The 13,742-nt window shown below is 56.1% G+C and overlaps 5 protein-coding genes across 5 annotated transcripts; 2 read left to right on the forward strand and 3 right to left on the reverse strand.

Moving 5' to 3' along the window:
- Positions 1–80: 80 nt before the first annotated feature.
- B0T26DRAFT_669925 (tRNA synthetases class II (A)-domain-containing protein) lies at positions 81–3,561 on the forward strand (the record flags this gene model as incomplete). The annotated part of the gene is made up of 8 exons (XM_060439121.1): positions 81–162; positions 318–463; positions 527–553; positions 620–655; positions 764–1,111; positions 1,185–1,497; positions 1,574–3,315; positions 3,376–3,561. The coding sequence occupies 8 exons, from the start codon at positions 81–83 to the stop codon at positions 3,559–3,561; spliced, it is 2,880 nt and encodes a 959-aa protein (XP_060302399.1).
- A 495-nt stretch (positions 3,562–4,056) lies between these two features.
- Positions 4,057–6,371, reverse strand: B0T26DRAFT_817696 (S-adenosyl-L-methionine-dependent methyltransferase). The gene is made up of 3 exons (XM_060447390.1): positions 5,654–6,371; positions 4,566–5,578; positions 4,057–4,461 (listed from the first exon to the last, which is right to left on the reverse strand). Exons 1-3 carry the CDS (start codon positions 6,054–6,056, stop codon positions 4,252–4,254), a joined length of 1,626 nt encoding a protein of 541 aa, XP_060302400.1. The 5' UTR covers positions 6,057–6,371; the 3' UTR covers positions 4,057–4,251.
- Positions 6,372–6,689: 318 nt separating this feature from the next.
- On the forward strand, positions 6,690–8,156 carry B0T26DRAFT_745559 (tryptophan synthase beta subunit-like PLP-dependent enzyme; the record flags this gene model as incomplete). Its single annotated transcript, XM_060444577.1, has 1 exon — positions 6,690–8,156. The coding sequence occupies one exon, from the start codon at positions 6,690–6,692 to the stop codon at positions 8,154–8,156; it is 1,467 nt and encodes a 488-aa protein (XP_060302401.1).
- Positions 8,157–8,807: 651 nt separating this feature from the next.
- On the reverse strand, positions 8,808–10,137 carry B0T26DRAFT_24819 (transcription factor S-II, central domain-containing protein). Its single transcript, XM_060433981.1, has 3 exons — positions 9,903–10,137; positions 9,069–9,812; positions 8,808–8,992 (listed from the first exon to the last, which is right to left on the reverse strand). Exons 1-3 carry the CDS (start codon positions 10,035–10,037, stop codon positions 8,984–8,986), a joined length of 888 nt encoding a protein of 295 aa, XP_060302402.1. The 5' UTR covers positions 10,038–10,137; the 3' UTR covers positions 8,808–8,983.
- An 869-nt stretch (positions 10,138–11,006) lies between these two features.
- B0T26DRAFT_669929 (uncharacterized protein) lies at positions 11,007–13,295 on the reverse strand (the record flags this gene model as incomplete). Its single annotated transcript, XM_060439122.1, has 5 exons — positions 11,007–11,360; positions 11,439–11,723; positions 12,481–12,671; positions 12,757–13,135; positions 13,185–13,295. The coding sequence occupies 5 exons, from the start codon at positions 13,293–13,295 to the stop codon at positions 11,007–11,009; spliced, it is 1,320 nt and encodes a 439-aa protein (XP_060302403.1).
- Positions 13,296–13,742: the final 447 nt, after the last annotated feature.

A 13,742-nucleotide genomic window follows, 5' to 3' on the forward strand; every position in this document is an offset into this window, starting at 1 on the left:
AGTGCATACAACACGCATTAATACTCGGAAGTGGTATCCGACCCTATTCGCAGCCCTCGTCTTCGTCTTCGCTGCCCGCCATGGCTGAAGGAGTCCAGTGGACTGGGCCCCTGGTCCGCAAGACCTTCTTGGACTTTTTTGCAGAGAGGGGCCACACCATCGGTATGCCACCATCGCGATGCGCCCACCTCGGGCTTTGCGCCCATCGCAGGACTGGTGCTCACGCTTGCAACTTTGATTGGCGTCTTGTCCAGTTGCCGTGCATCTGAGTTTTCTTGTTTGGAATTTGCGCTGACAGATTTGGCTTCTCTGCGCAGTGCCGTCGTCGTCGGTCGTCCCTCACAATGACCCCACTTTGCTGTTCACGAATGCGGGCATGAACCAGTTCAAGCCCATCTTTCTCGGCACCATTGGCAAGACGGAGGACATGGCCCAGCTCAAGCGTGCTGTCGATACTCAGAAGGTGATTCGGGGCTTTTTGCTACTGCTTTTTGGACATTCTCGTTGACAACTGCTGTCATGATAGTGCATTCGCGCTGGTGGCAAACACAATGTACGTTGTCAACTCTACCCCTCCCCCTTTTACCCCCAGGGCGCATGCTAATGCAGGTCAACACAGGATCTCGACGATGTTGGCAAAGACAGCTACCACCATGTAAATGACCCCCATAATAGCCCTCTTGCCGTGCGGTGAAGTAATAGATTGCAGTCTATTGTTAAGAGTTGACGCAAGATGAGTCATGGTTTACTGACACATCTGTAGACCTTTTTTGAGATGCTGGGCAACTGGTCGTTCGGCGACTACTTCAAAAAGGAGGCAATTGAGTGGTCCTGGGAGCTCCTGACAAAAACCTATGGCCTAGACCCGAACAGGTTATACGTTACCTACTTCGAGGGCAACCCTGCAATGGGTCTCGAACCTGACCTCGAGGCTAAGAAGCTATGGCTCGATGTCGGCGTCCCAGCAGACCACATCATCCCCGGAAATATGAAGGACAACTTCTGGGAGATGGGCGACCAGGGACCTTGCGGACCTTGCAGTGAGGTTCATTATGACAAGGTCGGAGGACGAAATGCGTCGCACCTTGTAAATCAGGATGACCCTCTTGTGGTGAGTTGGCAGCATCCCTATATTTCTGTCTGCAATAGCATTCGTAGGTTGCAGCTTGACTCACATTATACAGGTGGAAATTTGGAACAACGTCTTCATCCAGTTCGACAGGCAGGCGGACAAGTCTCTCAAGACGTTGCCCGCACAGCATGTCGATACGGGTATGGGATTCGAGCGACTGGTCTCCGCGCTCCAGCACAAATCATCCAATTACGCCACCGACATCTTCACACCCCTATTCGAGAAGATCCAAGAAGTCACCAACGCAAGGCCCTACACCGACAAGTATGGCAAAGATGACATGGACGGCATCGACACCGCCTACCGTGTTATCGCTGATCATATCCGATTGCTCTCGTTCGCTATTGCGGACGGTGCACCCCCAAGTAAGTTTGCGGAGTTCCGTCCTACTTTCTCCTTGCCCTCAAGTCTGAGTATGTGCTAATCGAAATGTTTCAAAAGACAACATTGGGCGAGGCTACGTAGTCCGCCGCGTCCTCCGCAGAGGCGCGCGGTATGCACGAAAGTACTTCCAAACAGAAATTGGGTCCTTTTTCTCCAAAATTCTACCTGCGCTAGTTGAGCAGATGGGCGAACAATTCCCCGAGCTCATAAAGAAGCAAGGAGATATCAAGGAGATTCTTGACGAGGAAGAAGTAGCATTCGCCATTACTCTAGATCGGGGAGAGAAGCAATTCGAGAAATACGCCCAACTCGCCATCAAGGACGGCCAGAATAAGCTTTCCGGAGCTGATGTGTGGAGGTTGTACGACACTTTCGGGTTCCCTGTTGATCTGACCAAGCTCATGGCTGAGGAACGTGCCCTCACTATCGACGAGGGTGAAGTCGAGGTTGCCAAGGAGAAGGCTAGAGAGGCCAGCAAGGCTGTCAAAGACGCAGTGCAGACTTTCACCAAACTCAACGTGCATCAAATTGCGGAACTAGAGAGCAGTCTCAACATTCCGCGCCCAGACTCGGAGCCCAAGTACCTGAAGGGCGATACAACGGGCAAGGTCCAACTTATCTTTACCGGCGAAGGGTTCCGCAAGACCAGCAAGGAGCTTCCACCCAAGACACCGCTTGGTTTGATTCTTGACAGGACCAACTTTTATGCCGAGTCAGGTGGCCAAATTGCCGACACTGGCCGTATTCTAATCGACGGCGTTGCCGAGTTCAAGGTTCTTGACGTCCAAGAGTTTGGCGGCTACGTGGTACACAACGGCTACCTGGAATATGGTGAGCTCACTTCGGGTGACGAGGTCATCTGTGAGTATGACGAGCTGCGGCGCCAGCCTATTCGCAATAACCATACTGGCACACACATTCTCAACCACTCCTTGCGGGAGGTGCTCGGCGATGAGATCAACCAGAAGGGATCCTTAGTTGACCAGGACAAATTGCGCTTTGACTTCAGCCACAAGACCGGGATTGCGCTCCCTGATATCAGAAAAATTGAGGATATGTCCAACAAGTATATTCAGCAAAACTTCAAGACATACACCAAGGATGTCGATCTCGACCTGGCGCGCCAGATTGAGGGCGTGCGAGCTGTCTTTGGGGAGACATACCCTAATCCCGTGCGGGTTGTGTCGATTGGAATTGAAGTGGACGAGCTTCTCAGGAACCCGAAGAATCCGGATTGGCGGAAAGTCAGCGTCGAGTTTTGCGGTGGTACCCACGTCGACCAAACAGGACTGATCAAGGACCTGATCATTGTCGAGGAGGGCGGAATCGCCAAGGGCATTCGGCGCATAGTCGCGTACACTGGTGATGGCGCTCACCAGGCCCAGCGTGAAGCTAAGGTATTCGATGAGAAGTTGGGTCATATCGCTGCGCTCGACTTCGGCCCTCAAAAGGCTGCAGACATCAAGGCCGCCGCGGTTGAACTCGACCGGCTGTCCATCTCGGTCCTTACCAAGGAGGAGCTTCGCACCAAGTTCACGCAGATCCAGAAGGAAGTCGTAGAGGAGCAGAAGAAACGACAGAAGGCCGAGAGCAAGACAGCGCTCGACACAGTCCAGGGGCACTTCAAAGAAGACAAGAAGGATGCCAAGTACTATGTCGGCCACCTGCCGATCTCGGCCAACGCCAAGGCGATTTCCGACGTCATGAACTACTACAAGACCAAGGACAAGGAGCGGACAGTCTACGTTTTTGCAGGCAGCAAAGACGACTCCGTCATGCACGGCGTATATGTTGGCACGGTAAGTTTGCAGATTGGAAGTGACTCTAGAGATGCAGCTCATGCTAATTCATGCAAACAGCACCTCTCATCTAAGGGCGTCACTGCTGAGCAGTGGACGGCTGCTGTGAGTGAAGTCATTGGCGGCAAGACGGGCGGCAAAGAGCCCAGTCGCCAGGGCGCGGGTGCCGAGCCCGCCAAACTCGAGGAAGCCGTCGTAAAGGCTGAGCAGTGGCTGCTTGAGAAGCTCAAGGACCTCAGTATCTGAGTCTCTCTTTCCTCTGGTGCCCTTTTCATGTTTTTATCTCGTGTTGTCAGGGCAGGGCTGGACGGTGATGGTTCGTCTCTCGTTTGGAGAAATGGTGTGATTTTGTTTTGCTACAAGTCCCTTACTGAAGGCCACAGGAAGGAGGCGAGTTATCCCAATATTTCCTATCGTGTATCGATTGATTGGTCTTTTTGATTCCTTATCTCTCATTCTCTTCGGAATAGACTGGCAAATTCGCTGCAAAGAAAAAAAACTTGGAGCAAAACACTTTAATTGCGTTGGGCGGTGTTAAGCGGTGAGTTGACAAGCACGAGTCTAGCTCTAGCCGAGCTGCTGTTTTTACTTTCTTGTAGTATTGACAGTTACTTGACTGTTGTCAGGTATCTGGAAAATAATACACGACTAAGTAGGCTTATTACATTTCTGTTTGAATGTATGTACAAGTATTAGAGAACACTAGATACTCTTTCGACCGTGACGGAGATGCGCTAGAAAGGCCGCAGGTACACCGACGCTACTTGTAAGAGACTTGTGCGCTTGGTGTTCTGGCCACCGAAAATGGCAGCATGCGCCAGCCGAATTCGGCGGCCAGAACACCGCTTTCTCCGTTTGTAGAGTATAATAACAACTGCAATATATATATACGCACTATATAGAGTTTTCGATTTTTGCTTTTACTTTGGTTTGGCTTCACAGAGTCGTCAGCACGCTGGCGTTCTTGTACCAACTCAGCAGCGGGTTCTCGCCCGTCTGTGTCTCCGTCTCCTCGAGGTAGGCCCACCGACGCATGAACTCCTCGTGCGACAGCACCCGTGTCAGCTTGCCCGTTATGGCCTGGTAGATGGCCTCGGCGCGGTGGAAGTCGGTCGGGAACATGATGTCGAAATACCCCTGGTGTACCTGCAAGAGTGGTTCCGCACGAGTTAGTTTCCTAGCTTTTTTGGCCTCCCTCATGGGTGACATTGGTCGGGATGAAAGCAGGGGAAAAGGGGAGAATGGCTTACCAAGGGCGTGGTGACGGGCACTGGCCGGCGCTGGTACCGGGTCTGCACGATGGGGGCGTTCAGGCCTGGGAGGGCGTTGGGCAGGGAGTGGAAGTCGCTCGTGACGAGGCGGTGGGCGGGGAAGTACTTGTCGAGGACCTCGAAGAACTGCATCAGGCGTGTGGGGACGTACTCGGGGTTGCTGAGGTTGGGGGCGCCGGGGCGGTTGGCGGCGAACCAGCGGCCTAGGCGGCTCGCCGGGTAGGGCAACTTGTAGCGGCCGGAGGTGGCGAGGTGGCGCACCTTGAGGAAGTGCGCCACGGTGGGGTCCAGCACGGGCACGTAGAACTCGAAGAAGTCGCCCGAGTCGTCGATCAGCACCGTGCCCTGCAGCGGCGCCTCCGTCTCGAGGTCGTAGCGCAGCACGTCGTGCGCGAAGTTGTCGAACACCTCAAAGGCCAGGAAGAAGCACGGCGACGGCACCACGTGCGACCAGTCGAAGATGCTCTGGTTGATGATCTCGACCTTGCCGATGTGGCCGCGGTTGCCGGCCGCCGCGGCCACCGGTGATGACGAGTGCCAGCGGGCGGCCGACTGCTTGAGCTGCGAGTCTTGCACGCCGGCCAGCTTGCTGCTGATCTCAATGATCTTGTACTGGGTGCGCGCGTAGACGTCGGGGTCCATGTCGCGGATGTAGTCGAGGATGTTGAGCATCAGCGTGCCGCGGCCGGCACCCATCTCGTAGATGATGAGATCGTCGTACGGGTACGTCGTCAGCTTGTAGTTGTCCACCAGGTACCGGGCGATGGCCTCGCCGTAGTAGGGGCGGAACAGCTCCGTCGGCGTGTACCACAGCTGCCGCGTGTCGGACGGCGCCGCCTCGTCCAGCCTGTCCTCGAACGCGCGGTACCGCTTCGACAGCAGCTCGTGGAACTCCATCTCGTCGCGCAGGTTCGGGAACTCGAACGGCTCGCCGGGGGAGAAGATGACGACCTGCTGGGAGAAGTAGCCGTAGTGCGGGTTGTAGAGGCTATCTGGGGGAGGGGGGAAGGGGTGCGAGGTTAGCAACGTGACGCGAGTTAGGGCCGGCGGTGACGAATGAAACCAACCTTCAATAAAGTCGCGCATGAACATCTTGACGCGGCGTGGGCGCTCCCTCCGGCCGCGCAACTCCTTTGCCGTCACCATGGGGAAGTGTTTGTATTCGTCGGTCATGTCGCGCTGGAGCAGGGCGGTGCGCTGCTGCCAGTTACTCTCGTTCCTCTGAATAGCCGGCCCCGACCCGCGCTTCCACCCGCTGCCGGGGGTCCAGAGGGAGCGCCGCTGCTGGTGGTGGTGAAAACATGGCTGTCGTCGGCGCACATGATGGGGGGACAGAGCAGCTGCGGACGAGCATGTTGCGAGCCTGGCGAGGTGCTTGGCGGATTGGTTCAGGTTCAGGTTCAGGTTCTGGCAGGCCGGGTGCTGGCGGAACAGCTGTCTGAACAGCTGCGTGACAACGGGAGAGTCCATTTTCCGCCGGTAATGCCCCCGATGATTCAAGGAGACGCCTGACCTGTTGGGGTCTATCAGTCACCGGCGTTTGGGGCCTGGCCGAAGCTGCAAATCATGTGCGTGACCTTTGCTGGTGCAACCCGCAGCCATTGATCCCCAGGTGGGACAGAGTGCTTTCGAAGATGGCCCGAGCTCCATGTAATGAGAGCTTGGCACTGGGCGGGCTCTTCTTCAAGGGCTGTGCGGCTTTGCCAGGGGTCTTTGCACCCATGCCGTTGGGTGTGTCAGATAAGCCTTGGCATTTTTTGCGTTGTGAGTCTGTGAGAGAGTGCCTAGACATTCGAGTTTAGGTTGGATATGACATCAGTCGTAAGCGCGCCCTAAAGAATTCTAAAGCAAAAAGAAGAGAAAGAAAAAAAAGCAACAGAGAAAAATCAAGACGAACAAGCTCAGCCAGGTACACGGAATACTATACGTATAACTACTCCTGGCACATATTACTTTCCCCTCAACCACATTACCAGGAGAGCTTGCGACTCAAATCAAGAAACTCGGCTTTTAAAGCAAAGCAAGCCCGCCTTCCCCAACACACAGGAGAAGACGAAGAGGAAGAACAGGAAATGCACTCAACCAGCGATCTCTGAAGCAGCCATGCCACTCAGCGACCACCCCCGTGCATATGGCACGGCCGCTCTGACGGTGGCCTTTGCAGCCGGCATCCTGGTCACGCTGGGCTTCAAGGACCTCTACCCCGAGCTCGAGGGCCGCTTCCAGCGCATACGGCAGGCAAGAGCAAGAAGGCGAAGGCGCGTGAGCACGAGCAAAGACCCCGCCGCTGAATCAAGACGGGGCAGCCTCTTCTTCGGCGGGCCTGTCACGCTCGAAGACCACGAGCGCGGCTACGGGAGTGACGACGACGATGATTCCTCCTCCTCCAATGGCAAGGAAAAGGAGTCCATCGTCGACGGAATCGAGGGCTGCATCGGCAGCACACCGCTCGTCAAGATCCGCAGCCTGTCCGAGGCGACGGGGCGCGAGATCCTGGCCAAGGCCGAGTTCCTCAACGGCGCCGGCGGCAGCCCCAAGGACCGCGTGGCGCTCAACATGATCCGCTCGGCGGAATCCCTGGGCTTACTGACGCCAGGCCGCGGCGACACCATCTACGAAGGGACCGTCGGCAGCACGGGCATCTCGCTGGCGGCGCTGGCGCGCGCGCGCGGCTACCGCGCGCACATCTGCATGCCCGACGACCAGAGCGCCGAGAAGTCGGCGCTGCTGCACCACCTAGGCGCGACGGTCGAGCGCGTGCCGGTCGCACCCATCACGTCGCCGCACCACTTCGTCAACCTAGCGCGCACGCGCGCCGCCGAGCACACGGCGTCGGCCGCCACGCCCACGGACAGCCGCGGCTTCTTCGCGGACCAGTTCGAGTCGCGCGCCAACGCGGCGGCGCACGAGGCCACCACGGGCCCCGAGATCTGGGCGCAGACGGGCGGCGGCCGGCTGGACGCGTTCGTCGCGGGCGCCGGCACGGGCGGCACCGTTGCGGGCGTGGCGCGTTACCTCAAGTTGGCGGACCGCAAAGTAGCAGGGCGGCAGGGGGCGTTACGCATAGTGCTGGCGGATCCGCAGGGCAGCGGCTTGTACAACAAGGTGAGGCACGGGGTCATGTATGCGGGGGCGACGGAGCGCGAGGGCACGCGGCGGCGCAGCCAGGTGGACAGCATCGTCGAGGGTATCGGCATCAACCGCATCACGGAGAACTTCGAAGCCGGGCGGGCGCTGATCGACGACGCTGTGCGCGTGACGGACGAGCAGGCGTGCCGCATGGCGCGCTGGCTGGTCGAGCACGACGGCATCTTTGTTGGCAGCAGCAGCGCTGTCAACTGTGTTGCTGCTGTGGCTACCGCCCTGGCCCTGCCGCCCGGCAGCCGCGTCGTCACCGTGCTGTGCGACTCGGGCACCCGCCACCTGAGCAAGTTCTGGAAGCGCATTGGTGAGATGGGGCTCGAGGACAACGACAACGACCGCGACGGTAACGACCCCGAGGCCGCGGAGCAGTCGGGCGACCTGCTCTCCATCTTAGGTCTCTCTCCGACGGGCACTAGCACGAGGTAGCAAGCAAGCAAGCAGTAGAGTGTACGTGTGTACGTTTGTATATATATATATATATATATATATTTATTTATTTATTTATCACTCATCATTACCGTTTCGTGATTCATGCCAAGTATGTTCGCGGGCAGCTGTGAACAAGATAATGTCCAACATCCCCCACAAGGAAGCAAGATACCCTCATCCCGGCACGCCACTGCCGTGCCGTGTCGTGTCCAGTCCCCAATAAGTCTATAGTACAGTACGGACTGTTGTCTAGGCTCTAAACCAGCCCGCCAATGCTCTCCGACTTCTGCTTCTTTCTCCGAACCCACCCAAGGCAAGAGGAGCGAGATGGGTTGTTGCGTTGCCGCTGCCCGGGTGTCATGCAAGGGCACGCTAATGTACCATCCTCGTGTGCGCGCTCCTTTGCCCCTGTACCTCCTCCGAGAAAGAATGAAGAACAAAAAGGAATACTAAAAAGAAAAAGAACAAAATAGAAAAGTCCGAAAACCGGAAAAAGCCCCAAGACTCCGTACCTAGATTTTCCGTGACTGAAATTCGGAGGACCTTCGTATCCCTCTAGTGTGAATGCTCCCTGAAATGCCACTCCGGTTGACTCCTGCTAGAAAATTGCCTAAGCGGCCTGACTCCTAGTGAAGCAAGGCAGACAATGTGTTGCCCGCCCCCGCAAGAAAAGAAAACAATGAAGGGAGAAATAATGAGAGCCGAAATTAAAACCACACCCTAATCCACCCGTCAAGCCATTGGCCAAGCCACGGCGATCTCCCGATGCTATAGGAAGGAAAATTGTCAAGGAGGATCGAGGCAGAAGCCGGACGACTGGCCGCCTACGAGAACTGCGAATTGGTCATGTTAGTACATGAGTAGCAAACCCAATTGGGGTGCGAAGGGGCGAGGGAGAGAAGCACTAACCTTCCAACGGTTTCCGCAGGACATGCACTCGCAAAACGTTGTCATCGGCTCATCAGCAGACCGAGTCTGGGCCTGGGTATACGACACCTTCTTCTGTCCGCACTTGCCGCACTGCAAGGCGTCGCTGATGGACCGCTCGGCCATGGGGACCTGGGCCTTCATCATGTTCTCCTTCTCAAACTCCTGGTCCTTCTTGCGCTGCTCCTCAGACGACAGCTCCTGGTCCGACATGACGACGAACTTGCTGGCAGGGATGTCGCCCGAAAGCACGCGGCGGCCCAGCTCGCGATTGTCCTTGCGCTTGAGGCTAGTGAAGAGGCTGCGGAGCTTAGCGCGGTATTTATCGTTCTCACCGTTGAACTTCTTGAAAGCCTCGTTCTCAACCTCGACGGCACGCGCCACAACCTCCTCAATCGAAGCGGTCGAGCGGAACGCCAGGCCATTGTAGAGCAGGCCAACACTATTGTCCCGCGACTGACTGCCTGTGCGCGCCAGGTCCACCTTGTCGACCTTGAAGTGACGCTTGGTGGAGTCGCCCTGGTACGGCTTGCTGTAGGACGACGGGGCCGGCGCTGGCGAGCCAACAGGCGCGGGAGAGTTTCTCATATCCAGCTTCTTTTTCTTAGCATCTTTAGCCGCATCGACCTTCTTTCGCCATTTGTGGACAATCTCCATGGCGGCTCGGCCGATTGCCTTGTCGCTGTGCGATCGCAGTTTGCCGATCGTGACACCAGCTTTGGTAGACTGTATTCGGCATGTAGTCAGCTCTCTGTTGCATTTCTAGGTAGAGAAGAAGTGGGGTGAGGGTAAAGTGGGTTGATCAAAGAAACGTACGCGAAGCTGCTCCTCGGTGGGAGCGGCATCGTTCTTCAGAAGCTCGAGGAGATCGATGATCGTGTCGGTCGGCTCGTTGGAAGCAATGGCCTTGCTCAGCTTCTCAATGCGCTTGGTGAGCTCCCGATGATCCATCTTGCGCTTTGGCGAAACTATCGTGACGGCGTTGTAGAGATTGAGGAGGTGCGAAAGTGCGGGAGTGAGGAGAGGAGGGGGGGGGAGCGTGTGCGCAGCACAATTGAGGCGATCGACGCGATCAAGGAAATCGAGGCACGTTCGTGCGCGACGAGTTGTAGAAGGTAGCCGTGTGGCTTGTATTAACACTGAGGCGGAGAATGTCAAATGCAGCGCAGGTCGCGATCAGTGCCGAAACGGGCGTGAGAGTGGCAGCTGTGAAGGAAGCTTCCTTAGCAGTCGCCGAGAGGTTGATGACGGAGGGAGAAGTAGCATCTTTTCCGCCCCACGTCTGAAAGAATAAGGCTGCTAGAGTGGGGCCGCCCGTCAGCGCATTTGCAGTTGACTGGCGAAAGTGGACCGTGCTCTGAGGTAAAGGGAAAGTGGCTAAGCTAGGTTAGGCTTAGAGTCTAGGCGTTTGAACTACTAAAACAACAAGGCTCTGTACTGAAGAGCTAGACCTGCAAGTTTAAGTTAGGACATTGGAATCGCTCTATAATGACTGAGTATGCATTCAAAATCTTGAGAGGGCCCTGAATTCATTTCGTGGCCCCCGTGTCACAATTAAATAGCCCTTTTCTGTACTGAATCCTTAATTGGTGTTAACACTCCATTCGCTCCCAAAGTGGACGGTAGGCCTGTGAGATTCAGCCGTCAATTCAACAACGGACCTTAGACGGGAATCTGACATCTCCCATCATGATTCTTCAACAAAGCCATCTGCATCTTTTCTTTTCCTAGTCTGCATCGAAGTCGCATACGTCACCTACGGTAGTTTTACCAAAGCAATAGCATTGTCCTAGCACATTCAAACCCCCAATCGACGAACAAGCTCCGTGTGCCCAATCAAGACCTGCTTCCTTCCCACTTGAACGATAAAGAAAAATGGCAGCAGCACGCTTGGATATATTGTATGACACCTTGACCTTATTATAATGGAACCTTCTTTCCCGTGCTTGGTCTGACGCTGTTTTTGCTGCTCCTGGTACCGCTGCCGCTGCTGTTTCCCTCCCTTGCGCCTTGGTCCCCGACCTTGGCCATCGTGACTGACTTCCACTCAATGAAGCACGAGAAGATGGTGGGCAGAGCGCCCAACGGGATGGAGATGGTGAAGACGGTTCGCAGTGCCTTGATAAGAAACATCAGGGGAATTCTTGTGATGAAATCCGCTTCGGCGTCGTTGGGAGGACCAGAATCTCTCCGTCGTTGCGTCACATCGGCCTCCGCCTTATTCTCGGTTTCTTGGGGAGTGGCCAGACTATCCAAATCGACTTGCCTCGTCGACTAATGGGCTTTCGCTCCAGGCTTTCCAGGATGCCGCTGCCCCCGCATGGGCGTGGTTGGTCTTCCGCTCTTCGTAACTGAGTCTGTTGGTGTTGGTGGTGCCGAGGCCAGATGACGCAGCGAGCCGCCAAGCACGTCCTCCATGAACTGGTTCCTGTCGCTGTTCCTTGATCTTTGTGTCTTGGACCGGACTGGGGGAGGGTTGCGTGATGGTCGACTCTGCGGGCTGACGCCGCTCCCTGCCTCCCTCGAGTTGTCCCCGCCATTTTGGTTTGGGTTTTCTTCTGTCTGAGACCCAAGCAGCCCTGCGGCCGAGCTTGTCGCACTCTTGCCGCGTGAGTGCTGCCACGAGGGCGTAGGGATCTGGGGAGGTGACTCTAAAGGAAGCTCCCACTTCTCCCCCTTGCTTCTTCGATCCACGGTGATGAGATGGCGGCGACGACGAGCCTAGACGAGAAGCAATCCTGTATTCCAATACGGCTGTCTTTCCGGAATCTTTCGAATCACAGAGGTTCCTCCTTGCTTGTCGGTTGCAAGGGCCCTGCGTTAACAGTCTGACGCGCTAGCCAATTGCGCCATGAGGGATTTGCTTGTTCAGGCGGATCTTGTCGCCTGTTTATGGATACTACACCCGGCAGACGAACCCGTATGGGCGGGCACCTCTCAGCCTGTGGATATTCTGGCTTGTTGGTGGAGACTGGACATGGAGAGTTTTACCTGCCTACCTCCCTAGGTAACTATGACACGGAAATGGCTGGGCTGCGCGACGAGCATCCGGCTATTGTAGACATTCGATAGTTGGTGTTAGCCGTCGAATGCATCAGAGAGGCAGTGCAAGAGAACAAACAAACAAACAAACAAACAAGCAGCAAACGTGGTTGGTGGGCTGGTGCGTGCGTGTTACACGCCCCTTTTCCCCGGCAGGTCAAGACTTAGGGGGGGGAATCAACAATATGAATAATGTCATACCCTACAACAACCCTTGAACGATGTAGGCAGGTCCAATAGAAACCGCCGCCATTCCCTCTGCCACCCTCCAAAAAGGGCCCGTTCTGAGACCCGGCACCTCCACGGACCCCGCCGTCTCTGCCGCTCCCGTTCACCCCGCCCGTGAACCCACCGTTACCGTTGCCGTTGCGTTGCCATTGCCGTTGCCGATGCTGCCATTTCCTCCGAAACCATCTTGTGACCTCCCTCCTCCGCTGTTGCCACTGCTTCCGAACCCGCCAGAGACAGAGCCGTTCGCGCCGCCTCCGACCTCAAACTCACCGCCACCACCGCTCATATCCCCGTTATTCACGCCGCCACCGCCTCGGTCAGTAGTCTAAATCCGCCCCCGTCCGCGCCCCTGACCCCCCCTTTCTCCCGGTCTGCTTCTATTTATCCTACTACCTACCGCCGCTAGTCCGAATCGACGTGTCGTTGATGGACGTGCGGTTGACGCGGATCGGGTCGCATACGCTGATGCCACGGCCGATGCATTCAGGCGCGTTGAACGTCGGCCGGAAGTCGATCAGTGGTGCGCCGCGGCTGCGGCTGGTGTCTTGGTTTTGGTCTTGCCTTTGGTTTTGGTCTTGCCTTTGGTTTTGGCTCTGGCTTTGGCGGTCACCTTGCCGTTGTCCCCGAACTATTCCTCCGCCGCCGTTGTTATTGTTGTTGCTATTGTTAGGTCGAAAGCACCCCGCGCGTCCCTCGGCGTGGTTGAGGATCTCGTCAAAGCCATCAAAGAACCCAGGAGGGAGCGAGCCAGGGTTGACGGTCGGGAACGCAAAAGCCTGCGCTCTGTCCATTGAAGAAAGCGGCGGTGGTGCTGTTTGTTGCGACTGGAGCGTATGCTGGCCCTTGCAGGTCGGGTGCGAGGACCGGCGCGGCGCAGGCCATTTGCGGCGGCAGGGAGAGCAGGGAGGCGACGAGGGCCGCCCGTGTTTGACCCATGCTTGCTGCTGTTTCCTCTATTTCCAATACTAGTGAAGCTAAGAGACACTGATAGAATAGCTCGCACAACCCCTCTTCTAGGCTCCTATTGTCTCGTATTATCGTAGATAGAAGTTTATGTCAGACTGGGTAAACAAATAATGGAAGCCATCTCAATGAGGCCTTGAGTTCTCTGCTTGCCCCTGATTGCTTCCAAAGACAGAGAAGAAGCTATCCTGGCCGAGAAGGGCCCTCCACAAGTCGGGAATGCTTTCAATCCTCTCCCAGTACACTATTACACAGTACACATGAGCCGGCCCAGCAGCCCCTGACTCGAACAGACAATTTTCTCAGACTAAACAAGGCCTCGCTCTTTCTCTCTCCTTCCAGCCCGCTAATGATTTCCCCCTCTCGAATGCCGTCGCCAAAAGTGGTAACAAACACAGAGGCCGGCAAAAAAAGAAGCTA

Source organism: Lasiosphaeria miniovina (genome assembly GCF_030549165.1).
Source record: "Lasiosphaeria miniovina strain SMH2392-1A chromosome Unknown B0T26scaffold_1, whole genome shotgun sequence".
Lineage (NCBI taxonomy): Eukaryota > Fungi > Ascomycota > Sordariomycetes > Sordariales > Lasiosphaeriaceae > Lasiosphaeria > Lasiosphaeria miniovina.

Bases quoted from the DNA above. Each gene is read 5' to 3' on its own strand.
- B0T26DRAFT_24819 (XM_060433981.1), bottom strand. From the start codon at position 10,037: ATGGATCATCGGGAGCTCACCAAGCGCATTGAGAAGCTGAGCAAGGCC. The intron at 9,813-9,902 runs GTACGTTTCTTT...TGCCGAATACAG, and splicing joins CCACCGAGGAGCAGCTTCGC to TCTACCAAAGCTGGTGTCAC.
- B0T26DRAFT_817696 (XM_060447390.1), bottom strand. From the start codon at position 6,056: ATGGACTCTCCCGTTGTCACGCAGCTGTTCAGACAGCTGTTCCGCCAG. The intron at 5,579-5,653 runs GTTGGTTTCATT...CCCCTCCCCCAG, and splicing joins CATGCGCGACTTTATTGAAG to ATAGCCTCTACAACCCGCAC. The intron at 4,462-4,565 runs GTAAGCCATTCT...CCACTCTTGCAG, and splicing joins TGCCCGTCACCACGCCCTTG to GTACACCAGGGGTATTTCGA.